We start from the raw sequence: 26,718 nt of genomic DNA, 5'->3' as shown, positions 1-26,718 counted from the left end.
AAATAATGAACGTGGCCGTTATCAGCTGTAGTATGGTGATGTCCTTTAAAGGTATGCTAAGAGAAAAAGTGCTTCATATAGATTGTATGGGATGATGCTCTAGGACCAGAATTGGTTTTGACATCTTTCTGTCAATTACTTTTTATGGGTAGGGGCATCTGATACAAACTTGCAGACTAAATTTTCAGTGAATACCTGATCTGGCAATACATTCACAAGCTTAACTGAAGTACGGCATAGTCAAAATATCTGGTAATTTTGAAACTAAATGTTTTTGAATCAAGACTTGGCAAATACAAGCAAATGATGTGATCTTAATGTACTGTTATTTTTGTCACACAAAACAACTCCCTCCACAGAGGGATTAGGTCCTTTCCACTGTAGTTTGATGTCTTGCTGAAGATAGAGGTGCTTAACAAGTCACTGCTGGAACAACATAGAAGTTGCACAGAAGTGTTTCTGAAATGTTGCTTTTGCACAGAGGAAGAGGAAGCTACGTTACAACTAGTTGTAACTAGATGATCTATAAGGTCTCTTCCAACCCAAATCATTCTCTGACTGTGATTATTATCTTACCTGATACTAACAGGAACTGCTGCTGAGGTGGGCTTGGCAAAAGACCCTATTCTTACAAAATGGCTGCAAGGAATGGATCAAATCTGAAGCTTTGTTGAAAAAAAGTAAATTGGTCCTCTGATGGAATTGAATGCTGGATTCTTAAGCTACCCAGGAGACAGAAAGTCTCTTCAGATGCTATTACATCTGTAGCAGATCTATTCTGAGTGGGAGGAAATAGGTCTTGCATTCTAGTTATCTCAGAAGCTGTCACACTCAGGCCCTCAGAAACTGAGTTTATTCAGCATTCCTGAGAATACCTGGAGGAAAAACAGAATAGAAGCATGAAAAGCAGGAAAATTCTGAACACATCAGATTTGAAGAATAAGGACAAAGGAGCATGATCAGTGCAAGTCTCTGTTTAGCTCATGTTCTTGCATGTTTAGATCATGTTCTTGCATGAAAACTTTCTGCTCCAGATATACCCCTCAGTCCTAGCTACCAGCAGTTTAGAATATCTGCCACAACCATTTTCAAATGTTAGTTGCCTCTACTATTGTTGAGGTGTCTTCTCTCAGCATTGTGCCCAGATAGCCACCATCTCATTAACATCTTATTTTCAGAAGAAAAGGAGGAAATTCAGATTGCAGAACCGAGTCAGTCATCCTTTGAGCAATTAGTAAGTAAGCCCAATTTCGGTATAATTCTTGATAATTGAAATTCAAATTCAATTCAAATTTTTTTCCTTCTTTGGACAAAATCACTGTGCCGTGACTATAGAAGATCATCCTTCACCCAGCTGCTAAACAGAGGTGGATGGAGCACCTCTCTCTTGAGAGCCAGCTGATCAGAAGGTGCTTTCTCTTTAGTAAAAGTAGGGGTTACCAGAAAAGCATGAAGCAAAGCAAGTTAAAATATTGTCTGATTTGATGGAATTTTCTACTTTTTGTTGGATTTACTGTCTCAACAAAGTGTGCCAAGTTGAACAGCCAGATCTGGGGTAGCTTCATCTTACTGTATGTGTTCTTGAAGTTTACAGAAGTTCTAGCTCTATTAAATAAACGTCAGAGTATTTTTTAAGGAAAGAATAAACTCAAATGTTGTACTTTAGATGGGAAACGTTCACAAAATGAATAGATGCAGTAATGTTTTCTAACTGCACAGGTGCTTGTTTCAGCAATGTTTTTGGCCTTACTGGCTAGAATTGCTGCATCGGACTATTATCCACCATGTGGGCTTCTGTTCCAATACATTGTTCTTAGCTACAATCGACTGCAAGTACTAAAGGAAAGAGATTAAGTATTAAGCATATGTCCAATTAACTCCTGATATATTTCCCCAGCTTCCAGTAAGCTTTATTTTTTTCTTTGGCTTCAAGCCTGCATGCAGGTCAGTGCATCAGATAGGTATCAATGACATTATCTTCTCTTTCTAATACCTTTTGAATGTCTTTGTAGTACCTACTGAGCAGTTTTCAAGGCCTGTCTCTTCCTTGCAGAACACATTTGTATCTTTCCTACAATTCAATGTGAAATGCTTTCTGTTTAGTACACACAGTAAATTATTCCTCCTGAAATAGGCTGTGTTTGCATTAAAATGTATCAGAGCCCATCAGAAGCATCTTTCCATATGGAAATGTATTGAAGATCCTGCATTGTCATCTGTTTTCCTAAAGAAATAATACTGTCTGACTTTGAAATGAAACAGAATTTTGTAACCACAAAGTGAGACACCGGTGGGATTTCAGTGTGCAAGTGATAAAGTGGATTTAAAAGAATAAAAATGATTTGTTTTTTAATTTTGAAGTTAACATTCAACTGTCTCTGAAGGATGGGTGGTGGAGTCTTTCTGAACTCTAGTCTTAAAAAACATCCCATGAAGTTGTGCAAAGCAGGCAAGACCCCACTTGACTGGGGAATTGGACTAAATGATCTTTTAGGATCTTTTAAAACTCAAACTCAAGTGATTCTATAGTTCTATGACTGTAGTCACTGAAAAAGACATATTGGGCCTGATGACTGATAGAGGCTGGTATGTTCAATTGTCAACATTCAAACAATATTTAAAAGAAACCAAATTCCTAGACTTTTTCATCTGAAACCATGCATGGAATTGGCATGCTGTGTTATAAGTGGTTGCCAATTTTTACCCAACAGGCACAAAGCTGTCAGATTCTGTGAATTGTTTGGGGTGGAATGTGTTACTGAGTTATTGGCATGATATTTGTTATAGCATGAGATTAAATTCAAATCATCATAGAAAGAAATTATATATCGAAGACAGCCATGCTGTTTCCCATGCTGTGCCTTTGCTTTCTTTCAGCGTTTGAAATCAAGAGCCATTCCCAGCACTTAGAAAACAGACAAGAATTAAGAGGAAAATGAAGTATCATTAGAGATAGTTTAACTTTCAGATGAACACTGTTAAATATTTGTGCTCAGTACTTTTGAAGCTTTACTTAGTAGGCTTTTCTACCTCAGTCGTGACTGGTTCTATGTTTGCTAGAAGGCTCCTCTGTGGAACCTCAGAGCTGACCTGGATACTGCTGTTTGACACTCAGGTTAGAGTAGCAATGTGAGAAATGTTGCCTGGAGTCAGTCCTAAAATGTGATCCTTCCTTCACTGGAGGTACTGAAGAGAATCTAAATAGAGAAGGAAAAAAATAATAGTCAAATGCAAATGGGATACATAACTTTTGTGTTGCTAGATGTTATATACAACATTTCCCAGAGTTTTCAAGGACAGATTTTTTTTTTTTCTGTTAGACTTCAGCCCCTGTATTTAATATACACCTTTTAAAGTAAGTATTAAACAAACCAACTGCTTTTAAGAAAAAAATAATCATTTTACTCATGGCAATGGGAATCTCAGTTCTGTAGTAACAGCTGCAATTTGTGAGAAATACATTCCTGCTCATGAGGTCAAAAACTGCAGTGCTTCTCAGTTCCTTGTCTTGAATCATTCAAAAAATAACAATGGACAAAGTAATGTGTGAGAATTGCAGTGTCCTGTCTCTATAAAAACAGAGCAAATAATATTCATGTAAAAATATATAAAAATGGTTGTCATAAAATAGTATTTATTTTCCTATAGCTGGTCAGTCCAACTGATGAGCTTTGTATTTCTGAACAGCATAGTAAATATCTGTGAAGAGATCTAGTTGGTTACATGTAGTTCATGCAAAATATCAAGCCTGGACATCTGTTTCAAATGTAGATTAGATTCTTGCCAACTTATATTCTTGGTCCTTGAAAGCTGTCTGCATCATCTCACCCACTGTGTCATTTGTGCACATTTTGAATTGCTAATTCATGTTTTCAGAGGATGCAGTTTGCAGCTGAAACTTTCAAGAGTTAAGGATGTTTTTTTACAGTGGCAAAAAGTTAAGATTACATCCTCATTTTCAATAAAGTATCTGGGTTCATTTACCATACAGAACCTAAGTAAATTTAGAACAGTGGTGAGACTGAAATGGCTTACTTCTTACATCTCCCAACCTTAAGCTTTGACTATATTAATCAGACTCTGTTACTAGTAGTGATGTACATGTGTTTTCACAAAGTTTGACAGTAAATATGGTATGTATTAATCTTTCTTTTTTTTTTTTTTCAATCTTAAAGCACAGGTTTCAGGAAGGTCCTTGAACCAGCTTCCTAAAAAATTGATATCAGTTATTTGAAGTAGTCATTATGTTGTTCTTTGTCCTCCATTCTTTAGGAATGACATTGCATGGATTTTCATTTACAGAGTTTTTATTTGCCTCTTTCAGATTTTGCAAGAACGAGGATCCAGGATGTGAAGGCAGTATTGAAGGGTGAAGTTTTTTCTTGTTTATTCCAAGATGCAGTGAGTTGTCACATTGAAGAGGCTTGACTGCAAAAGAAAAAAATCTGATTTAGACAATTTTCTGTTGATCTGGGTTCAACCATTTTTGCCTATGAGCTGGTGTCAACTGGCTTAATGCATTGTAAGATTACTTAATGGGAATAGATGGTGTGGGAGTGTGTTTTAAGTTTTGGTTGTAGTGCATGGTTGTACTCTCTTATGGGCTATCCAACACTGGCCATCTGAAAAGAAATAACCACGCACTCATATTTTCCTCTGAGACATGTAGCACTTAATGCTTGGTGCTGGATGACCCAATGTTGATCAGTTAGCAGAGATTTTCCTACTAATAATTGTAAACATTTAAAAGACAATGCAATTGGTGCTACACACACACACACACACGTTACAGCCCACAAATGCAAATATTTGGGCCTATATTGTTTCAGAATCAGTGACAGCATCAGTGACAGCCCCAGCTGACTGTCTCACACTGCACATTCCTTATGGCACTGCAACATATTCTATTAGGTAAGAACAGCCTAGGAGATCAACTGAAACTAGCACGTAAAAAGTTATACAACAAAGGTTTTCTTTAAAGGAAGGTTTGTATATATTGACTGGGTTTATAGCGTACGTTAATACCCAAAGGGAAGACTATACTCAGAGAAAATGGCCTTCGTCTGAGTCATTCTTGATGTTCCTTCTGACAAAACAGTCTCCTCCTGTAAAAGTCACGCTCCAGTCTTAGACAGATGTTTGGAAGGGGAATCGAAATTCACTTAAGATGAACAACAGAAAATTTTGTTTCTTTTGAGATGTTAGTATTCATATCTGTGCTTGTACTTCTAAAATTCCTGTAAGTATTGATAACAGTGGATTATGGTAGAGATTTTTCAAGAGCTGGAGGTTATAGAAATTGGGCTGGCTGGTCCTAGATCCCTGTCTCTGTGACTGGGATAAAAATCAACCTTGAGCATGAACACGAGCTTGTGCAACTGAAACTTCTTGAAATATCGAAAAACCAGACATTCAAGATGACCATAATCAGTCTTTCTGTACTATTGCAACTATGCAGTTAAAAAACACTTTGAAAACATCTGGTTCAGCTTGATTGATTTGTGTCCTGGATGAAGGCTAATACACAAGACTGGAGCTTTTTAGTACACTATGTTTTGAGAAGAGTCTTTCATGTCTTCAAAACACTTAATGATATTGACAGTATAAAACTCAGCTACATTGACACATGTAGCTGACAGCAGTGGAAGGAAGTTTCAAAAAGTTACAAAATTGTTTTGAATTCTAAAGACATTTGTTTTAATTCTCAGTAACTTCAGGATTTATGCGTATACTCTCGGTAATCCTTGACGTGAATGCCTGATTATCAAGCACCTAAGGCCTACCCTTTTTTTCTAAAAAAAAAAAAAAAAAAGAAAACAAAAACAACCAAAAAAGACTTACTATACATTGATAAAAGTTTGGCAGAATTTGTAAAAAAAAAAACAAAAAAAAAACATTTCTACTAAGCTGGTTAAACAGTGAGCTAAATATTTTGTCCATGCATCTAATGCTTGAAAGGGTTTGTAATGCATTTTGCCACTTGGACGTGGTCTGCACTGAAAGCTGCTGGCCCCTCCACAACAATACATACAATGTTTGTCTTTTTTAAAGATGTTCAAAATGAATTGAATTTACTAAACATGTAATTGTGTAGGGGAAAATGTTTATACTTTTATACTTTTTTAGGCACCCATATTTTATCAGCTTAAATTTAGCACCCAAGGTTCCCCTAAATAGTAACAGATTATCTTGTGTATCTGAAAATAAGCCTAACTATTGTCTGTGTTATCTACATATTAAAGCATTTCCTCTGCTGCAGTAGTCACTGTGTTTTTAAACAGCATGACTCCACCATATTCTGTGAGCTCCCCAGCTCATGGAATTGCAGCTGACCAGGTTTTCTTGACGAGCTTTACAGAGCAATGTGGCATTGGTGCACGTGTATTCTAATGCCCAAAATATCTGCGTAATAATCCTTCTAAATCTGCACTTCCATTGTCTCTTGTTTAACCCTCAAAAGACAAGAGTATTTTATTTCACAAGGTGAGATCTTCAAGAATGGCAGCAGCAAAGCATAAGTAACAAACTGAGCCAGTCGAACAAACTCAGAGTACGGAAAAGGGTTGGTTTTGTTTTTTTTCCTAAGTATGTTTTTTCACTGGATTTTTTTTCAGTTTTAAAACATGCTTTTATGTTGAGATTACCTGCTCTCCAGTTTACATTGTATCCCTGTTGTAGCAAATTTGGGGAAAATGGTGGTTAATCATTTTGCACTTTGTTTCCGATACCTCATGGAGATTTTAAGGAAAAAAAAAAAAAAAAGGCAGGTACCTTATAAATTATTTTGTATGTGCTATTGCTTGAGAACACCTGAACTACCTACTTTCCTGTTCTTGCTGTTGTTGATTTTTTTGTGAACATCTGAGGCTTTCAGATAGATGGAAGTGCAATCATGCGCCTTTTTCAAGGCATTAAGAATCAATCCCTAAAGAAGGTTTTTATTTGGCTCTTGTAATTTCAAGTATAGTTAGCTACAGAAAGGGGCTTTTTTTTTTTTTTTTTTTTGCATTAGAGTCCAATCTACATCACATTTTTCAACAATTGCTTCGTAATTTAACATCTTACAGGATGAGGTTACGTACGGACTTCGTTTAAACCGGCGTCCTTTGTTTCTTTTCTGTCCTTTGGGGAGTATTCACTTAAGCCAACTGCTTGTGACTATGTAAAACTGATGCTGAGGGGTTGTATTTGAAAAGCTATTCTGAAAAAAAAGCGTGAGGTGAGCTCTGGATTTTTCCAGCTTCTCTCCCTTTACATTAAAACAGTATTCCAAGTTAGGATTTAGGGTTTTGAGCACGGAGAGATTGATGAAGGAAGAAAGCAGGGAGGGAGAGATACCAAAACTTACAGTTACTTAAGGTAACCTCTCATGAAAATGTAAGTTCTGTGAAAGGTTTAGCTTCCCACACTTTCACTCTATGAATATTCAGGGCAGTGGTTTTGTGTGTTGCTCATGGAGAAGGAGGCCACTCCAGTAGGTTGCAGTGGATTTTTAGAGGAATTTCTCAAGAGACTTTCATTGCATGATGGACTTCTTGTTGAAGAACCAAGAAGTCCATACTTACTATATTCATTTATTTAAGTTAGGAAACAGGCTGTTTTTTAATATTGGAGATGACCGATTTTTATGTCAAACACTTTTGCATTTCTTCAGGCAGCAACTGAATCAGAGTTTATCTGCAATGATCTGCATTCTGAGGCTGCGAAGTTGTGAATGGAACTGTCCAAAAGTATGGTCTGACTCAGCAGGTCCCACAGTACGTGTGAAGTAGATTTTTTAGCAAAAGTTTACCTGGAATTTTCTTTTACTTACTGTGGGGTTTCTGAGGATTATGGATAACTGCAGTTTGTTATCCCACAGAAACGTGTGTCAAGGCCTTGGTCGCCTACTGAACTTTCAGTCTTCAGAATGATATACTTGGAACATTTGGAAAATGCTGGTTTTGTTTTTTCAAATTCACTAGGCTTCTTGTCGTGATAACAGTTCCTGGGAACTGTTCCATCTTCCCACCTGAGCATTAGTGGAACATATTCTTGAAGAAACTGAGCTCAAGATACCCATCCAGCTTTTACTCTTCAGGTTTTATTCTGGCAGCAGTTGCATAGCTCCATTTCCAGCAGTGTTTCTGTGCAGTTATGACTGATGAGAAATGGGATTATTTCCTGGAGCTACCAGAACTTGATTCAAACTCCTCTTTTTCTGAGAGTGGGACTTTTTTTTAGGAGAAAAAAAAAATCCTAACAGATTAAACAAAAGAAAATGCACTTGCTCAGGAGCAGGTCTGTTGAGTGGGATGATGATATTTTCAGAAAACTATTTTTCAGAACAGAATACTGCAGAACATTCCATGAACATCTGTTGAGGTTGCTGGAAGTTTCAGTCTCTTTTTGAGCAGTAACAAACTCATATCATTTACAAATTACTGTTTCGTTAGTATTATAAAAATGAGCTTAGAGTGCAGAAATGGGTGAGTGAATGCAGTTATCTAGGAAATGTATTATAATGTGTGTTGTCTAGTTGTTCATGTATGCTGGAATATGTTCCTTGAGACGTATTGGGAGAACTGCTAAGAACTGGGCTTTTCTTTGGGATCAAGGCCAAGGGAAAAAAGAGAGTCTGGAGACGAAACTTGGCATTTTGTTCACTTAAAATGCAGTAAAACAAGAAAGTGTCGTTCTCCTATTTTAAACTCTCTCTCAGCATCAACAATCTCTGTCAAATTTTTCGAATTAACTTCTTCAATCAACCCTGAAAGTTGGGGTCTTTGAAACAGAGATGGGATTTTGCTTTGCCTTTAGCAGTACTTGTTATCTCAGGACAGTGGGATTAAAACCTCCAGGGGTCTCTGGTGAAGTGTCTTTCCTAACACAGCCATTTTGAGATATATACAGGAAGCTGTCTGTGTGCTTCGCTATACTTTAGACTGCAGTTATTTGCAGCTTTAAGGACAATCTCAGGATTTTTTACCTGGGTTTGTGAGTAGGATTACTGATTATTAAAATAGGATGAATATTCAGTTTTTTTAAAAATGTAGAAAGCTGCCTGGACTCAGTGTAATATAATTTTTCTTTCTTTTGGCTCACAACAATCAGGAGCTGTCTTTAAAGGCTTCTTAGTGGACTGAGGCTTTAAAGGGCTAAATAGGTCTTATTTTACTGTTCAGTTTGTGTAAAAGAAGGAACTCTCTTCATTTTCACTGCAGAAATCCTAAGGGCTAAAATATTGTCCAGGGCTAATTTGAGGTTCTAGAGACATAAATAACTTCTAAAAAGCAGCTAGTTTGTTTTTCTAACTCAGACTCTGAAATCATTTTTAGAAATTGCAGATATAACCAATTGCAGATATAATTGCGTTCATATCTTGTTTGGAATTTCAGTATCCAGCTTGGTAAGGAGTACAGTAGAGATGACAGCACATTTGCCCACCACTTTATTATTGCCCATGTTGAAATCTAACAGCTGTTGTGAACAGAACTGCCAACAGAGAGACTTTGAGGAAGATTCTGTGCCAGGAAATTGATGCTGAATATTTCATTGCAACTTGGCTGTCCTTCACTGTTGTAAGATCTACCAAGGTATAAACTTCTGGAAAGTTCAGTAAATAAATACTGCTGCAAACAGAGCCTTCTAGGTTCTTTCCAGGGTTCTCTTCAGGATGTTGTGTATAAATAATTACTATAATTAAAACAATTTATTGAGAGTTATTTTGATCCTTTGGGAATGGCTGGGGCAGGAGAAGGTTCTGCAAGTTCTCCTTGCTTTGCTTAATGCTGAGCCTAGGGTTTGACCCAACCTAACACCTGTTGAAATGTCCAGGCCCAATCAATCCATATGAAATGTAAGAGTTGAAATATCTGTGTATATGATTCTTGCTCCTTTTGAAGATTTTACAAAAGCTCATGCACAACATTACTCAAATTTAAGTTGGCCCACGCGTTCTTGCTAGGAGAAAAGCAAGTGCCAAGACACTGTCAAAAAAAAAAAAAAAGTTGCCAACCTATCTGCTTGGAACTGAACCAAGAGCACCAAACTGAACAAGTACCAAATGGCAACTATTTCAGCCTGCTTCTGTCCTGAGCCTCATCTGAGCCTAGCTGTGAAAAAATCCCTGAATCTATTTCCTACAGTCTGTCTAGGCCCACATTACCCAATTCAGCAGGTTGGTTTTGTTGGTTTTAAAGCACCTGTCTCACAGTTAGTTGTGCATCAGCTGTTTGTGTTAATATCCAAGTGGCCATACTTGCAACATGTTATTTCCTGGATAGTGGATTAGCAATAACACTTTATTTTGTGCCAATTCGTTATCTCTGAAGTGTTCTTACTGCAGCAAAGTTTGAGTTTTGATTTGGTTTTAATGCCTTTGCATTAGCCAGAACTCTTAGCACAGACATGGACAAAAAATTGAATCCAGGGAGTTTCCCTGGATAAAAAATCTGCTAGGGCTTCCCAAGACATTTGAAGTTGGTATAGTTAGCCATCATTTTTAAAACAAAGATACGATTAAAAATGTGTGTGGGTATTTTTTTAACCTCCTTTTCATAACACTAGCCTATTGTAAACTGCATGAAATAAATCTGTTTTTCCCTTTTAAAGTCTGATGTCTTAAATCTTTCTTTTCTAAATCCATTAAGGTTGGCCATAACAGTCACTGATACACCTGGTGTAGCACTTCATTTAGATATAAAATGTTCTATTTTTCTACAGTGATTCAAAGCAGCAATACTTTTTCCTTTGTAAAGAAGACACATCCTTTTCTGTTTCCTCAAAGAGTTGATCACAGAAAAAAGCCATGTTTATTCAGATATACATCCACTGGGAAATTAAGGTATTTTCCCTTGTGTTTATGCTGACTGTCACTGATCATTATAGCAGGAAATTGTCCCCTCTGGGATGGATGCGTAACAAAGAAAAGTGTCAAGTTTTAATTAATGACTTCGTGTCTATTTTCTTCCATTCACATAGCTAACAAATCAACCTGCATAACCTCACTGATTTCTTTTAGAATCCACTATGTAGATTTTCAATATAAATGCTTACATCTGAAAAGTGAATCTGAAACTGACACTTTGTAATAAGAAATGTAAACAAGCCACTTAGTGAACTCTTAAATCTTAAGGGGCTACACAGTTAAGAATGAGGTGAATTTCATCTTAATAGTTTTGATCAGTTTTAAATGCAAAACATGTTCAAAGTTTTCCTTACATATTTAGAAACTTTAGTGAAATTGTGTCAGTTTTCTAAAGTTATTTCCTGCATTTTAATTGTAGTTGAATTTTGCTAAAATATACCCTAAAAGCAAGTTACTCAAGAAGAAATTAACTACTTGATGTGTTCACTATATACTTTTATCAGGCTTTGTTACTAAATGTATTTCCATTTTACCATTAATAGCACTGCTTTCAATCCAGATTCCTACTGTACAAATCTGCAGTTTCAGGCATCTTCACAAATCAGCAGAAATGAGAGCACAGAAGGGATAAGTGTGTACCAGAAACCAGTTAAGGAGGGGGATCTGAAGTAGACAGATCACCTAGACTGCCCACTTCCAAGTAAGCATCAGCATCTAGTTTAGATTTTATAACATTTGGAACTTATTAAGAGCTAGTGCTCCTTTCTGCAGGAAGTTTCATTTCAGGAAGATGAAGACAGCTCTGCATGTTCAGCTTTCAGTGGGCTCCAGCTTGCCTGGCAGTCATAAACACATAGTCCTTATTTGTGTTACCCAAGGCTGCAGGCTGCCCAATCTCACGAGATAAATCCTGTGAATGGTGTGTTAACCATTCCTTCTAAAAATCACTGCTGTTGGTAACATCACTGGAATCCTCAGTGTCTGCAAAGAAATGTGATTTTTTTTTTTTTCACCGTGTCCATTCAGATCAGCAGTAACATCTTTCAGTGCGGAGTTTGGAAGGATGCAAATTCAAGCAATGTGAACGCTCCAGAAAGTACCCACTACACAGGAAGCCTGCCTGCTACCTCAACAAATATGTTACAAAGCTCTTAAATACAGATATGTCTTAGAACAGCCCATACTGCAAGTGATAGGACACTTGGAAAGATAAACAGAGGAGTACATATTTGTCCTGGTTTTAATGTGGGTGTTTGCTAATGGTGAAGGATTGTGTACTGGAGTGGTCTTTCATCAGATTTGGCACAGCCACTTGAACAGGCTTCCTGAAAGTATCTGTTCCTAACTTCTGCAAAGAAACTTCCAGACATTCCAAATGTGTTTTCACCAAATAATATATAACTGAGATGGCATCCAGTAACTGTTGCACGAAGCAGTGTGAAACTGGAGTTTTCATGAAGGTCTCTGAGACTCCCGCTTCTCCAAGTCATTAGTGACAGTCAGGATGTTTTCTGTACACACAGCTGCTAGCTCTTCATCTCTCCTCCAGCATTTACTAGTTAAAAGAAATAAAGTAGCTAATGTCATAGGTATTTGTGCATTAGGATGAGAGAAAGTTGGGCAGAAGGGCCCACAGGAAGACAGGTATCCTATTTTGTATCACTGTGCTATGCGATAGGCTAAAACATGCATAGGAAAAGGAACTATTCATTCCAAGGGAATATAATTCCTCTTGAATGATTCCTTTGTGGAGATAAGCTAAATGAAGATAGGATGAGAATAAGTGATTCGAGGATCTGGTTTGTTTTTATTTTCTGTGAGCTGCCTGGAGAGAGAAAGCTCCTCCATCATTTCTGTGGAGCCAAACCGAGATTAAATGAGAGCGTGAATTATTTAGAGAAAAAAATAAATAAAACCGGGAAAGGAGCCTACCAGAGCACTTGGCTCACCTTCTTGGTTAAACACGGGAGTGGCTGCACATAAAACACGTAATTTAAGCTACCTTTAAACTCTCAGCTGATGGAGACTCCACACCCATCCTCGCATTACTGCCATAGTGTCTTTATCAGTGGAATTTGCTTAATACCTGCCCTTGGTTTTTCTCACAGCGCTTTAAACCGGTGACATCTCGCCTCGTGCTCCGTTATGGCTACGAACAGATCGTTGCCCTGCTCGGCGCGGCCGCCTTTCCTTTTCTCAATGGCAATTTAAAGCTCCACATGGCGGGTTGGGGGGCGGTGCCTCCATCGCGGCGTGCCAGAACGGCTGTGTGGGTGCGATGTGGGGCAGTGAGGTTCTGGAGCCGAGCACCGGCCCGAGTTTGTCCCATTCAATACAGAAGTGCTTATTTATGGAAATGCCTAATTGGAGTGACGAGAGAGAAGGGCGAGGAAGACAAGCCGTGTTGGTCTTACGGCTCTACACAGGGCGCAGCTCAATGAACATCAACAAACAGAGCAGGGCAGGATGCGGCTAAAAGGAGGTTTAAAGGCAAAAAAGTGTCGGTTTCATTAAAATTAAACAAGCTAAACATAAGGGCAGAATGTGAGTCATACTCAAAAATTTAAAAAAAAGGAAAAAAACAAGCACTAAAAAAACCACCAAACTTACAAACGAAACAAAACAAAAAGAACACGAAGCAAACGCACGCGGCCTCGGCCGCCCGAAACAGCCCGCGGCGCAGCGCCCGCGCTCGGGGCCCGGAGCTCCGCCCCCAGCAGGTCTGCCAGCCCCGCCCCCTTCCGGCTTTGCCCAATTGCAGCGCAGGCAGCGCCAGGACCGACTCCCCATCCTCCAATCGGAGGCGCGGATGGTCGCAGTGGGCGGGTCCTACCGGGCTCGAACGCGTCGCGGCTCAGGCGCAGTGGGTCGGACCCGCTCAGCTCCCTGCGCCCGGCCGGACGGTTATAGGGCACAGGTGACTCCCTCAGCGCCTGAGGTAAAACCTCGCTCCGTTTCTCGATAGGGGAACGTAGGGCCCGAGGGGCAGGAGGACGAGAGAAGGCTCGAGAGGGCTCCGCCGCGACCTCCGTGGCGCTCCCCGCTCAGGCGCCGTTGCGGACGCCCGCAGGTCCTGCTGACGGCGACGCGTGAAGAGCGGCGGGCGGCGCGCAGGCTGGGCTGCACCGCGCCGGCGCAGCGGCTCGGACGGGTCGTAGCGAGGGACACGCCGCGTTAGTGCGCTCCGCGCCGAGGGAGGGGGGGAAGGGGGAGAGAAAAAGAGAGAGGAGGGAGGGAAACTCCGGACCAGAGACAAAGGGGGGGGAGCAGAGTCGGGAACATCCGGGTCATTCGCCGCCGCCTCAATCCGGGACACACGCGGGTGCCGCGGCCGAGCACGGTGAGGCCTGGCCGGGCGAGGGGCCCGGGGCGGCGGGGCGGCGGCGGGCTCTGCGACGGCGGGGTCCGGGCCGGTGCCTCGCGGCGCGGCGGTGCGCGGGCCCGGCGGTTCCCGGCGGCGCGTCGCTGCCCGCCTCGGGAGGGCTCCGCGCCCTGCCCTGCGCCGCGGCCCGCCCGCGGAGGTCTCGGCCGCTTCGGGCCGCGGTCGGCCGCTGAGCCGCGTGCGCCGACGGGCCTCCGCCCGGAGCTCCCCGCCCCGCCGGGCGATTCCCCGGCAGCCGGCGGGCGGGCGCTGGGTCGCCGCGCGCGGGCCTCGGCCGCTGCCCCGGCCGCTCCGCTGGGCGCGCGAGACAAACGGCCGCGGCGGGGCCGGCGCTGCGCCGCTCCGGGCGCAGCTCCTGGGCCGGGCCGGGCCGCCACGCCGTTCCTTTGGTGGCTCTCGGAACTCCGGCGGCCGTGCGGGCCGGTGCCGCCTCTGCCGCTCGTTTCGCTGCCTCGGGCGGGAGCAGACTTTGCGCGCCTGTTAGGAGGCGGTGCGCTTCGGTTGTACCTTAGCCCTTGACTTTCTCTCCGTCTGGGAAGGAAGGCTTATCCGGCAAACCGTGCCGGTGTACAGATCCTTACGGCGTCTGTTTCCGATCCGTGAAGCGATAAGGCTTAACGATTTTATTAATTTACTTATTTTTGAACGAATAGGGACTGAAGGAGCGCGCTGTGCGTACAGCCGTGCCACGGGTCGGAGTCACAGACGCGATGGTTACCGTGCCGTAGGAGCGCTGTGCTGTGCAGGGGCTGCTTTATGGGTAGCGTAGCAGTTTGGGTTGGATTTGGTCCCAGCGCAGGCAGTACCGGCGGCAGAGGGGACGCACGGAGTGCCTTGGAAGTTTCTGGTAATTTTCTAGTGAGTTGGTTATGGTAGAGGGGCCGTTGCTCCCTCCTGGTGCTGGTGTGTGCAGGACGGAGTAAAACTAAATGGGATGGGAAGACAGATTTTCTCGCTTGTGTGGTGAGATACAATTGATGCATTTTCTCCGGCTTAGAACTTGGTGTTCTTTCCAGTGATGCACCTCTTCCGTACTATAAGTTGGGGCTTAATTCTGTTCGCCCATAGTAAATTTCTCAGGTGAAGGAAGAAAAGGAAATCAGATCTGATATTTGAAACAAATGTGGGGGGGAAAAAAAAAGTGCTTGGATAAAAAAAAAACCTACAGTTTTTTGGGCAAGATTCCAAAGGGGAAAACTGATTAAAAAAATGTGAGCATATCTTCAGGTATGATGAAGTACTTAATTCCTTCCTGTTCCTTCCTGACAGCAGAATACATAGAGAGGTGTTCAACCTCTATTTATCCTGTCCTGAGCTCCAGCAGGGAGAAAGTTTGAGTAGGAGATCCAGTTTCTTTCACTGAATTGCTGCTAAGATGTATGCATTAGCAATTTGTTGTTAGATCGATTTGCCTTTGAGGGGACTCTTAAGTGATGGGATCAGTTTTTGAAGTGAGCTTTCAGTCTCAGTGGCCTCTTATGCCTCACTAACAGTCTGTGACAGGGGGCTTTGGGTGCTTGTCTGCCCTTGCCAGGGTAACCAAAGCCTGTGTAACTGTTTGAAGAGCTTTGCCAGGCGCTGCCCCATGTGCATCACGTTCTTGGTGGGAAGCATTGAGGTATCATCCAAGCATTGAGATGGGTAGAACTCACAGCCTGCTGTCCCACGTCCTTCTGTGCTGGCTGTTCTTCATGCTCCTGAAGTCATCTGGAGAGCTATGGAACTTTGAGATCAAAAAGCTGTAGGAAAACTGGCCCCCCAAAATTCTGGATTTCTTGTAAGGTGAAAAGGAAGTTTGAATAGGATCAGCTTGCTTGCTCAGTGCAGACAGCCGATCCACTGCACTCTGAAATAACTCACTGCAGTTATTTCAGACCTGTCTGAGACATTGTAACCAGAGTCTTGCAGAAGAGGGAGAGCACATATAGGCATTAGTTCAATTTCAGGCGTGGCTGAGCTGGTCTGTCCCAGTTGTGTTCAACAATACTGAATAATGAGCTGAAGTTTGGCTATTGCTTGAGGTAATAAAAAATAAAAGTTCAAACCTAAAAGAGAGCCACTAAACATAGTTGTGGTGATTGAAAGTATCAGCTAAGAATTACTAATACACAAAACAATGTAATATAACTCATTTCTTCTTCAAGGTATTTAGGAGTCTAAGTCTGGTTAGATGTGCCTGAAGTGACTGTTATTAAATCCCTGGCAAGTGTCAGTATTTATTGGATTTCCATTACATGGCCTTAATATTCAGAGGACTGGAATAGCAAATATTAAGTAGACAAAATATACATACTTGGGAGCTAACCTGAAAATACAAATGCTTATCTTTTGGTCAGGTCTCTCTTAAGATATCCTAGTTAATCACATTTGACTCATTAGTAAACTGTTCAGATTTGGACACTGAAGTTCTTAGCAGCTCTGCCACTTGGGCATGAAGCTACTAAAATAAATACTGAGCTTTAAAGTCACAGGTTCTACTTTGTGTGAAGTAATGCTAACTAGCCTGAAATCATCTTCACTTAGTATATGCTGACTAGGAAGACTTTCTTCTTTATCGATCACAAACCCTGCTGTTGAAGTACTTGGTTTAGGAGCCAGAAGCTCTCTTAATGTTACCTGTAACTATTTAACTAGGTTGCTCAATGACAGATCTCTGAACTATTTTTACACACCTTTTCTCTCCCTCCTTCTCTCCCCAATTCTTCATGAAATGTATCCTGCTGTGAAATTAAGCAATCACACTTAATTTCTTGTGCCATAATGAGGGGGGGGGCGGAAATCAAGAAACTGGCATTTCAACTCAGGGAATGAGATGAAGGCACTGGGAAAACCAAAGAGCTGTGTTTGGGAAGGAGCTGGTGTGCAGAACCTCATCAAGGGATTTCAGGTTTTGAGGTGCAAAGGAGTTTTTGGTGCATGTACACCAGAGAAAAAAGGATGTGGTCTAATTGGTACTTAAGTCAAACACCTCAAGATCTGAAAGAATTATTTGTAGAACAGAAAAAGTCTTTAATTAACCGGGGCATGGCATAGTGCAGAAACCAGCAGGTTACAGAATGGTGAAATTGTTTTCCACTGGAAGAATTTGGTTGGCGTAGTTTGGTAGGACATAACGCTGTATATGTGAACCTCGAGGGAAATACTGCCTAGCTGACTGTTAGTTGTAGGGAAAGCAGTGCATTCATCTCCAGAGGAGGTGGCTGAGTTGCTATCTAACACTTGAATAGCTTATAAGCTATAATAATTTAAAAAAATTGACTGTGCAAAGTTAGTGTTATTGTTGTAGATCTCCAGGTGCTAAAAGCACAGCTGGAATTCTGTCACATGCTCATTAGTTCATTGAAATTTCTAGTAGGGGTATGGACTCATGAAATAAAATTACTCCCTTTATAATTTTGTTGAAGGAGAGATGCAAAGTTTGTTTTTATTCTGGTTCCTCTTGGGAAGCTCTGCTTCTCTTGCTGGTGAGTTGACTGAAAGCTGAAGTGCTATCTACAGTTCTGGTGTGAAGTCCTGCAAGTGTTCTTACATAACCAGGACACCAATGTTTGGTTTGGGAACATTAGAATGAATACAGGATTCTTTTGTGCATGTTTACTGCACAGAGCATTAATGGTGCCTTCTAAAAAGCTTTAATTCTAGTTACATTCTAGCAGGAATTGTGCTGCTACCTGGAAGTTGAAAGGGTTGCCTGTGGAGATGTGCAAGTGGATCTGACTTGGGGAAAAAGGAGGGAGAGGAGAGAAGGGAGGAGGGGTGGGAAGAAGTGTTTGCAAGGACTCTTAGTTAAGGTGTCTGTGCTGCCTGGGCACTTCTGATGCATGAATGTGTAAATTGAGAGCCTGATGTCTTCTAATCTTCTGAGTGGATGGCAGATGTGCACGAGTAACCAAGAGTGAGATTTTAAAACAAGGGCTTTTTTGAGTTAGAGTTGGTATGGTAAGATAGTTCATGTATACAAGAGTTGCACTGCATTGACTGATAATCCTTAATCAGGGTGCAAATGTTTGCTCTAGTGGAGTGATAATATTTCTTTCGCTAATTCTGTAAGCTTATTTAGGAGGAAGATGCTGCTCTTCTGGTGGCTGTATGAAGTAGTTAGGCCAACTGTTCTTAACTCCACAGCTACCAAGTTTTAGTTCTTGTTTAAAATGGGTAGAAGTGCAGTAGGGAGGAGGAGTAAAGATAACTGGAGGTTGCTGACCACATGGCTAATGAAACAATGAGTTTAGTACAGTTTGACCATGAAAAACAAGGACTCACTTTAACCACTCCACACAGGTGAGTGGAGAATCTTCCTCTGAATCTGAGGGGCTGCTCTATTCAAGCATCATGTCTAGAACTGTTCTCATGTTGTCTAGAGCAGTGACCTGTGCTCTGCACATCTTGGTTGCTGTACTTGGCTGTTAGTTAAGACAGTGAAGATCCTGGAAGATCGTGCAGTTTATATGGGCATTTAAGACCTGTCCTGTGGAATGAACGAGCTGCTCACTGACTCCTCCTCAGTTAATTTCTGCCTTCTGTTCCTGCTGCTGTCTAGAACCTTTCTATCGACATGACATCAAAATCACTTGAGTTTGCTAAATCCTGTGCCCGTGTTGCTTTTGTGTAGAACCCTGGATTTTAGCAGAGACTTGGTCTGTTAATGGCATTTCTAATTCTCCTGTTTGCAAGAAATGGGAGTAGTGCAGGTGGTTGCCTACAGAGGAAAGCCATACCTTTCATGATGTCACAGAGAGCTAGGTATGCCTTTGTCAGTCACACAAGTAGGAAATCGGAGCCCTTTTTCGTATCAGTGATAGTGTTACTGCTATCAAGATACTTGAAAATGGCTCAAATATGAAATACACAGAAATACACGTAAAAGTAGGTCAAGTCCAGTACCTGAGAGGTAGTTGGTGTGGAGTAACTTGATGACCTTAATCCTGGTGTTAACATCTGCAGTGTGCAAAAACATGTTGTGGCTACAGTAGAAATGGAAGGCCATAAGATTTCTTGAGTGATCAGAACTCTTATATGGAGAACATAATGTTACTTTCATAGTAAATAAGGTTGTACTAAAAGCAGCTATTTTTGTTTTAGAGGGAATCTGAATATGTCTGGCATAGCTCTAAGTAGACTTGCACAGGAGAGAAAAGCCTGGAGAAAAGATCATCCATTTGTAAGTATATATGAGCACCGTTAACTTTCTGACTTGTACAGTTATGTTCATGTTATTGTCTCTTTCCCTGATGTGTTACAATAACTGAATTAATTTTTAAATAAGAAACTGCTCAAAACTGTGTTTTGCACAAAGAAATAACTGTATGAATTAGATGAGGCATGACATATTCTAAGCATATCTTCTGAAATACTCACCTTTTGTTTTTGTTTTACCTTAATTCAGGGATTTGTAGCAGTACCTACAAAAAATCCAGATGGCACAATGAATCTAATGAACTGGGAATGTGCTATTCCAGGAAAGAAGGGGGTAAGGCATTCTGTGCTAACAGTTCACTTATGCTGGAAAGTAACATAAATGTAATTATGTATTATGCTGAGAACTGTGAGAGTATAAGTTGCGTGTAGTTTAATGTAAATATGTGGATTATGCCACTGGCCAGAATACACTGTGGGTCTGTTGTTCTGCTTTTGGCACTGATCACCTTAAGAAATATTTTTCAGAGAAGTGTGGAAGAACTCCTGCATGGGGCAAATTGAGATTCTCTTCTGCTTAATGTCAGCAATTATTGTGATTTGTCTACTTACTAAACACTGGTTTAAACTGTCAAGTTTGAACATTTATACTTTTCAATTACTTCTGGTGGTTAACTACCAGTAACGTGTTGTTGTGGGGTGTTTTTTTTTGTCCACCAACTAATGAGACTCTTCAGTCCTACAGAGGTGCTGCACTGTAGCACTAATCTTAATCTTTTGAATTTCATGGAAAGTAATTCTGTAGTATTAACTTGAAATCTGCCTGTTTACAGTTCTGTGGAGTTTTGCCTGTTTGTGTTATGGAAAGAATATAACTATCTAACAGAGGTTCTTTTTATCTGATTTCATTTGTACTTCTCCTAAAAATAAATAGTCCTGGTCTTTACGGAAATTAATCTTTGCCCTTATTTCAGTCAGGGTGGTCAGCTTCTAGGGGGGAGGACAAATGCCAACTTAATGCATGGAGACAGTCATTAATGCCCAAAGCTTTTTTTGATTCATATAGTGCTAGCATAACTTACCTTTCTGATTTGTTTCATTTTCCAAGTTATTTGGATACATGTGAATTCAGCAGATGCATTTGTATTTTTGAGATAATTCTATTAATTACTTGCAAGAGAATGAAAAACTCCCATCTGTGGTGTCTTGTTGGATGTAAGATGACTGTTGCTTTGCCTCTTCTACTGCCTCTTCTACTACCTCTTCTTGGCAACTTGCCTAAGTGCTTGTCTCTACCAGAAAAAAGTGGTTGCTGTACATTGTGCTCCTGTTTGGAGGCACACTGTACTGGAGCTCTTTCCCCTGATGCAGTAGCACCAAAGTGCTTTCTTGCCAACCAGATGGAAAAACTGTAGTACAAGTGATGTTGTTCCTGAAAGAAAACCCAGAAAAACTGCAAACCTGTTAGTCTAATCTTGTTTGGAAAAGTTATGGAGAAAATTAGTCCAGGGGCTACGGAAAAGTTTTGTTTTTTTTTTTTTTAAAACAACAACAACAAACAACCAAAAAAACTGTTAGCAGGCATAGTCAATGTGGGTTCATCAAGAAAAAGTCCTGCCTTAGTAATATGATCTACTTCTCTGGTAAGGTCACCTGCTTGGTAGGTGAAGGGAAAGTGATGCATATAATCTGTCCGTATTTAATTTTAATACTATACTTATGGACAACTTCTACTACTGTGATATAAACAGGTTCTTGCTGTTCTGAGTGATGAACTGGCTCAAAAGTAGAGTTTGCAGGGCTGTATCTGGCTGGTAGCTGGTCACTAGTAGCATTCCTCAGGCTCCAGTCCAAGGCTGGTTCTGTTCAGCGTTTTTTATCAGTGATCTGAATACAAGAGTGGAATGCATCTTTGGCAGGTTGACTCCCAAGAGGGCTGAGAGGGCCTTGAAAAGGGATCTGGATAGGACAGAGTATTGGGTCATTATCATTAGCAAGTTCAGGAAGGTAAATGCTGGAGTGATGCTGGACATTGGTACAGACTGGGAGCTAAGTGTCTGCAGAGCATGTCTCCAAACAGGGACCTGGGGATGCTGGTGAGCAGCATGTTCAACGTGAGCCAGCAGTGCCCTAGCAGCAAACTGCATTTTGAGTGCATTAAGAGCAGCATAGCCATCTGGTCAGAGGTAATTTTGCCACTATATTTAGCATTGATGTGGCCTCACCTTGAGTATGGTGTACAGTTCTGAGATCACGTATAAACATAAAAATATAGCACAACACAAAGCAACCAAGGTAGTACAGGACTGGAAGACTGTTTTTATATACTGTGACTGTACTTGTGTCTGGAATTACCAATGTTTGTATCAAATCTATTGATGACTTGGCAATACCTGAAAGCTGTAGCAAGGTGGAAGAGAAAATACAATGAGCTGATCTAAAAAAAAGCTATCAGTAGGATATCTCATTGTAGGTAACATACTGCAGTGTAGAACAACTCTTTTCTGGTGATGTAGAAAAAGTGTCTTGTGCTTTGTCTGGTGAGCTATTGTTCTTGTTTTCTTTCCCAAGTTTGACTTGTTGTAATCAAAACACTACCTTAACTTCTTTTGTAGACACCATGGGAAGGAGGCTTATTTAAACTACGGATGCTTTTCAAGGATGACTACCCTTCTTCACCCCCAAAATGTAAGAAAAATGACACCAAAAAGGACACACCATGCATATAGTAGAACAACATTTAATAGTCCATGAGGTTGCACAAATAGTTGTCACTTTCTTACTGAGTTCTCTTCCTACTGAAAGTTTCTTTTTTTCCCCACCCCACACTTGGCATTTGGAATATTGAGATGAACTGAGCTAAGTGCTCAATGCTAACAAAACTAGAAGGGGAAGGGTGCACTGCTATTTGGATTTCCTCAAAGTCTGTCAGAAGCACCACTTGAAGTACTCACTACTTAATCAGCACTCTAAATTAGAGGTAGTAATAGGTATGATTAGTTTAAGTTTTTAGTGGGTATTTGGGCTTTTTCTTGTGTAAAGTTAGTCTTCTATGCGGAGAACTCATAGTAAAAAAAAAAAATTAAAAAATAAAAAATTCCATCAACTTTTACCTCTTCATCTGTTCATTCTAAATATGGAAGTTTTATTTATTGTACATGGGATTAAAAAAAAAATTGTTGTTATGGAATCTTATAAACTTCAAGCTTATGTGCTTAAGATAAGATGTGTGGCTGGTAAGACTCCTAATGCAGCTTCTGCTTTCCCATCAAACTTCACTGAGCACCTGATAAGCAAAACATAATTGTAATGTAAAGATGGATTAGAAAACTGCAGTAACATAGACTTTTCATATACCATTAAACAGGTGTTCTTTACATTCATCAAGGTGATAGCTGTAGGAATTAAGGCTTATAAAGATTGAAGAAATGCTAGAATATAGTCTGCCAGTAGGAAAGTTGTGTAACCAGCCCCACAGATTAGGCTTGTTTCCTCTTGTTGAATTCATGTTGGTTATACAAGAAGTGAAATTGAACAGGAATACCAGAAACTGGGTATTTTTTTAATGGAATTTTCAATATACTACAATGAGAGGAAAATAAACGAGTAACAGGCAGTATCTTTCTTTTTAGAGTAGTGTATAATGATCTAAGTATAGGATTGATTTAAAAAGTTATTGTGTAGCTACTATGAATCTTTTTGACAACTTCCATTCCTAAACAAAATGTTACTGGTCACAATGATGCTGTGAAATAACACAGATAGCACAGACATGGGAGGCTTCCTGCTTTTGGTACAGGCCAAGCCAAAGTTCAGCACTTTAATAATAGCTATGGAGATCTCCCATTTGGTGGCTGAGGAAGGTTAGATGGGGAACAGGGGTGCAGAGAGGTGTGTGTGTTTGTGTCTCTCTCTCTCTCTCTTCCCCCTCCCTCCCTCTCTCACTGGCCAGTTTGTTCTACACCAATGGTCTAAACAATCTGTTACATATTAGCCTTGGCTTTGCATGCAAGTAACGTTTTTTTCCCCCTCCCCCCCTCAGGTAAATTTGAACCACCATTATTCCACCCAAACGTGTATCCTTCAGGCACAGTGTGTCTCTCCATCTTAGAGGAGGATAAGGACTGGAGGCCAGCAATCACAATTAAACAGGTCATTAGTTGTACATATGCATATAATTATTCTTTTTTCTTGCTTTGCCTGTTTATCTTACATGAATGTAAAATGTTCATTATGTGTTCCTACGGTTGGGATTTTTGGTGTGAATGTAGTCATTTTTATTATTTTTTTTCCTTTAGTTGCATGTTTCTTCCTAACTTAGTGATATCCATGCCTATTATTTCTGTACCTTCTTCCACAGATCTTGTTAGGAATACAAGAACTTCTAAATGAACCAAATATTCAAGACCCAGCTCAAGCAGAGGCGTACACAATTTACTGGTAAGTATGTGGATCAGCATGAGAGCTGCCACGTTGCCTACAGCTGTCTGATGCTGATAGTGTTACCTGCAGATGTTTTTGGGAATGATCAAGGGAGCTTTTCTGCCTTCATGGCTATATCCTGTGGAGATGCCTAGCTTGTGTTGAACTCAAGCTAAGCAATAGCTTTAGCATTTATTAGGCTAATGGAACTTTTAACAGTGTGACAACAGAAAGCATGAAGATGCATTTAGTTGAACCATAATTCTCATCTTGGTCTCAGTCCAATACAGATTCCTTTCCCCTAAAAGCTAACTGAGGAGTAGTGATGAAGGATAATAATTTCATGAAAACAGTGACAGTGAGAAGGAAGAGAGGAGATTAGTTGACAAGTTCCATTGATAAATAAGGAGTAGTTTAGTTCTGTCCAGTAATGTGTACCCTTGTACCTGAGGGTTGAAGAGCTACTGTGGTTGCTAGAAGGATTGTATAATTTTTTGAAAACTGATGTTCAAAATTGTTTTTAAAACTACAGAAAGCTTGTAGCTTTAGTACAATTAAAATTTGAACCAAAAAAACCCAACACTTTTTTAGGCTTAATCTTAAAATTTTCCAACCATTAAAAATGGATGACTGACCCATAATTTTTAAGGAGGCAGCATACTCCACAAACAAATGTTTTTTGGCACTGACAGCTACTGAAATAACGACCAAAATAGAAATGTAAAATTAGAAGAACAAGTCTTCAGGAGAGTCCCAAGTTTGAAGAATAGCTTGTGTGTAAAGTCTCAAAATGCCATGTCAAAAATGTCATACAGGACCCTAGTGAGAAGGAAACATAGGGATGGATAGTGTGTCTATTTTATTTATAGATTTTACTCAGGGTTATTTTTTAAGTATCTCTGAAGACTGGATGAGTGCATTCAAATGGAGGATGGTTGTAGGCAGTGCCTTAGGGAGCAAGTAATGACAAGGCAGACCTCCTCCTTTTTTCCTCTTGGAAAAGAAAAAATAGTCTAAGGAATTGTGGAGCAGGAAGAGAATAATTCTCTGAAAACATATATAGTCTGTGACCCATTTTATACTTTCCCTCATACATTTATGCAAAAACAATCTCTGGTCTTGTTCCTGCGTTACTGCAGAGGCTGAAAAGGCAGGCTGTTAATTCGTACCTCGATGACTGGTTGGTACTAATTAATACTGTTTCAAGGATGCAGTAGTTCATAGGAAGTAATAGGAAGTAAAGATGAGTTTCAGTGTGTATAAGCTTTAAACCCCCTTTGTTTTTAGAGGGAAGGGAGAAAAAGATGAAGGAGAGACATCAGAGGGGTCATACGCAAGCTACTACTTGTATTTGTGCTAAGGCTTCCCAGATAATAGTCAAGCACCGTTTCTGAACCTGTTTCTCTATGAGCCACTTCCCAAAAGTAAGATCTGCTTCTGCTGAACTGAGATGAAATAAATATAAATCAAAATTAAAAAAAAAAAAGCTTTCCTTTTTTGTTTTAACTCTACAGCTCTCCGCAGTGGGAGAGAACAACTTTATTGAGAATGAACTCTTCAGCTTATTTTGCAGATTACAGATACAGAAATGTGTAGTCTCTGATTTATCCTTTTCATGTCTTTCAGATATGCACAGTATTTCAGCTGGGTTAATTTATTTCTACAGCTGTACATTAGGACACTTGTTACTACTTAATGAATAATTGTTAAAAGCAGCTCAGCAGGGCAAAATTGATTGCATCTGTAATTAGGCATAGTTTAACAGCACTGCATTTGCATCTTCCTCAGTGTCTTTTAGTCAAGTTGTCAAACTTTAAGAGTAAACTTCATAAACCAAGTAAGAATTCTTGGACTTGTTCTAATTTTTGGGATTGCCTTTGTACTGTTTTTATGTAACTGCAGTACTTCTGATGTGCTGAGCTACTTCCTTCTGTCCTGTAGCTGTGCAGTCTACTATGGAAGGCATTCTTTTGTTTGGGTACTCTGAGTTAGAATTAAGAACTAGAAAGAGAATTGTACAATGTGGTCTGATTTTTCTCAAGGTTTAATTGCTCTTTCTTTTTCTTCTATTCAGCCAAAACAGAGTGGAATATGAAAAGAGGGTTCGAGCACAAGCCAAGAAGTTTGCACCATCATAAGCATCTGTCATGCAGCATCTTAAAAAGGAAGGGATTGGTTTGGCAAGAACTTGTTTACAAAACTTTTGCAAAATCTAATGTTGCTATGTACAATTAATATCCACTTAGGGGAGGGGGTTGTATGTGTGCCATTTTCCATATTCGCCACTTGTATACAGTTCTAAATTTGCTGAATTGCCCCCAGTTTTTTCATACAGGGTCTCTTCCTTCAGTCTTTTGTATTTTTGATTGTTATGTAAAACTTGCTTTTATTTTAATATTGATGTCAGTATTTCAACTGCTGTAAAATTATAAACTTTTATACTTCTATAAATTCACTAGTATCTCTAGTTACTTTGCTATCTGATGCAGGCATGCTTTAAAATGTTAGAACTATATTTAGCCTTTAGCTGGCTGTATGGAAAAATAAAAATCATGCCCTCCACCCCCTTCCCTCCCTGAATTTGTTTTTCTATCTTTCAGAAACTAGGTTGTTATTGCTTATGAGCCTCTGAGATCCAAAGTCAGCCAGCATCCTTATTCTGCATCACTTCCTTTGTGTTTATATGGCATTGTCTGTGTTGCTGTTTAGAGTAAATAAACTGTTTATATAAAGGGCTTTGTTTCATCATCTTCATTAAAATTACTGAAAGACTGCTGTTTAAGCAGCTCTGAACACAAGTCAGTTTTTAAGAGCTGTGATGCTATGCTTCTCAGCTGCTGCCTTCCTTTATTTTCCCTGTCCTTGATATAAAGGTGGTCTGTCTCTGAGCCCTGAGTGGTGACTACTTGCAGCTGTTCTATACTTGATC

General features: G+C 40.2%; 2 protein-coding genes across 12 annotated transcripts in view; both read left to right on the top strand.

Annotated features, from left to right (window-relative positions):
* The window catches only part of LOC116237472 (BTB/POZ domain-containing protein KCTD5), a 30,616-nt gene extending 20,024 nt beyond the window's left edge, over positions 1 to 10,592 (top strand). Inside the window, exons 7-8 of one of the 5 annotated variants that reach the window (XR_016471788.1) lie at positions 4,325 to 7,757; positions 9,378 to 10,592. Coding sequence is in view for 4 of the 5 variants with exons in the window: in XM_090151811.1 (XP_090007937.1) it covers positions 1,179 to 1,235 (57 nt within the window). In the remaining variant the exon portion in view is untranslated. The other 4 variants (XM_090151809.1, XM_090151810.1, XM_031606665.2 and 1 more) reach the window with 4 other exon arrangements.
* A 3,061-nt stretch (positions 10,593 to 13,653) lies between these two features.
* Positions 13,654 to 26,521, top strand: UBE2I (ubiquitin conjugating enzyme E2 I). Of its 7 annotated transcripts, none has more exons than XM_031606472.2 (8): positions 14,064 to 14,189; positions 14,885 to 15,078; positions 19,314 to 19,392; positions 19,618 to 19,701; positions 21,983 to 22,055; positions 23,410 to 23,519; positions 23,728 to 23,807; positions 25,864 to 26,521. In XM_031606472.2, exons 3-8 carry the CDS (start codon positions 19,327 to 19,329, stop codon positions 25,925 to 25,927), a joined length of 477 nt encoding a protein of 158 aa, XP_031462332.1. In that variant the 5' UTR covers positions 14,064 to 14,189; positions 14,885 to 15,078; positions 19,314 to 19,326; the 3' UTR covers positions 25,928 to 26,521. The 7 variants fall into 7 exon arrangements, with proteins under 7 accessions (XP_031462333.1, XP_031462335.1, XP_031462336.1 ...); XM_031606471.2 differs by lacking the exon at positions 14,064 to 14,189 and adding an exon at positions 14,702 to 14,721; XM_031606473.2 differs by lacking the exons at positions 14,064 to 14,189; positions 14,885 to 15,078 and adding an exon at positions 13,654 to 13,787.
* Positions 26,522 to 26,718: the final 197 nt, after the last annotated feature.

This window comes from Phasianus colchicus, chromosome 16 (assembly GCF_987193195.1).
Source record: "Phasianus colchicus chromosome 16, bPhaCol1.hap1.1, whole genome shotgun sequence".
Taxonomy (NCBI): Eukaryota; Metazoa; Chordata; class Aves; order Galliformes; family Phasianidae; genus Phasianus; species Phasianus colchicus.
This window is presented reverse-complemented; position numbering and strand designations above follow the sequence as displayed.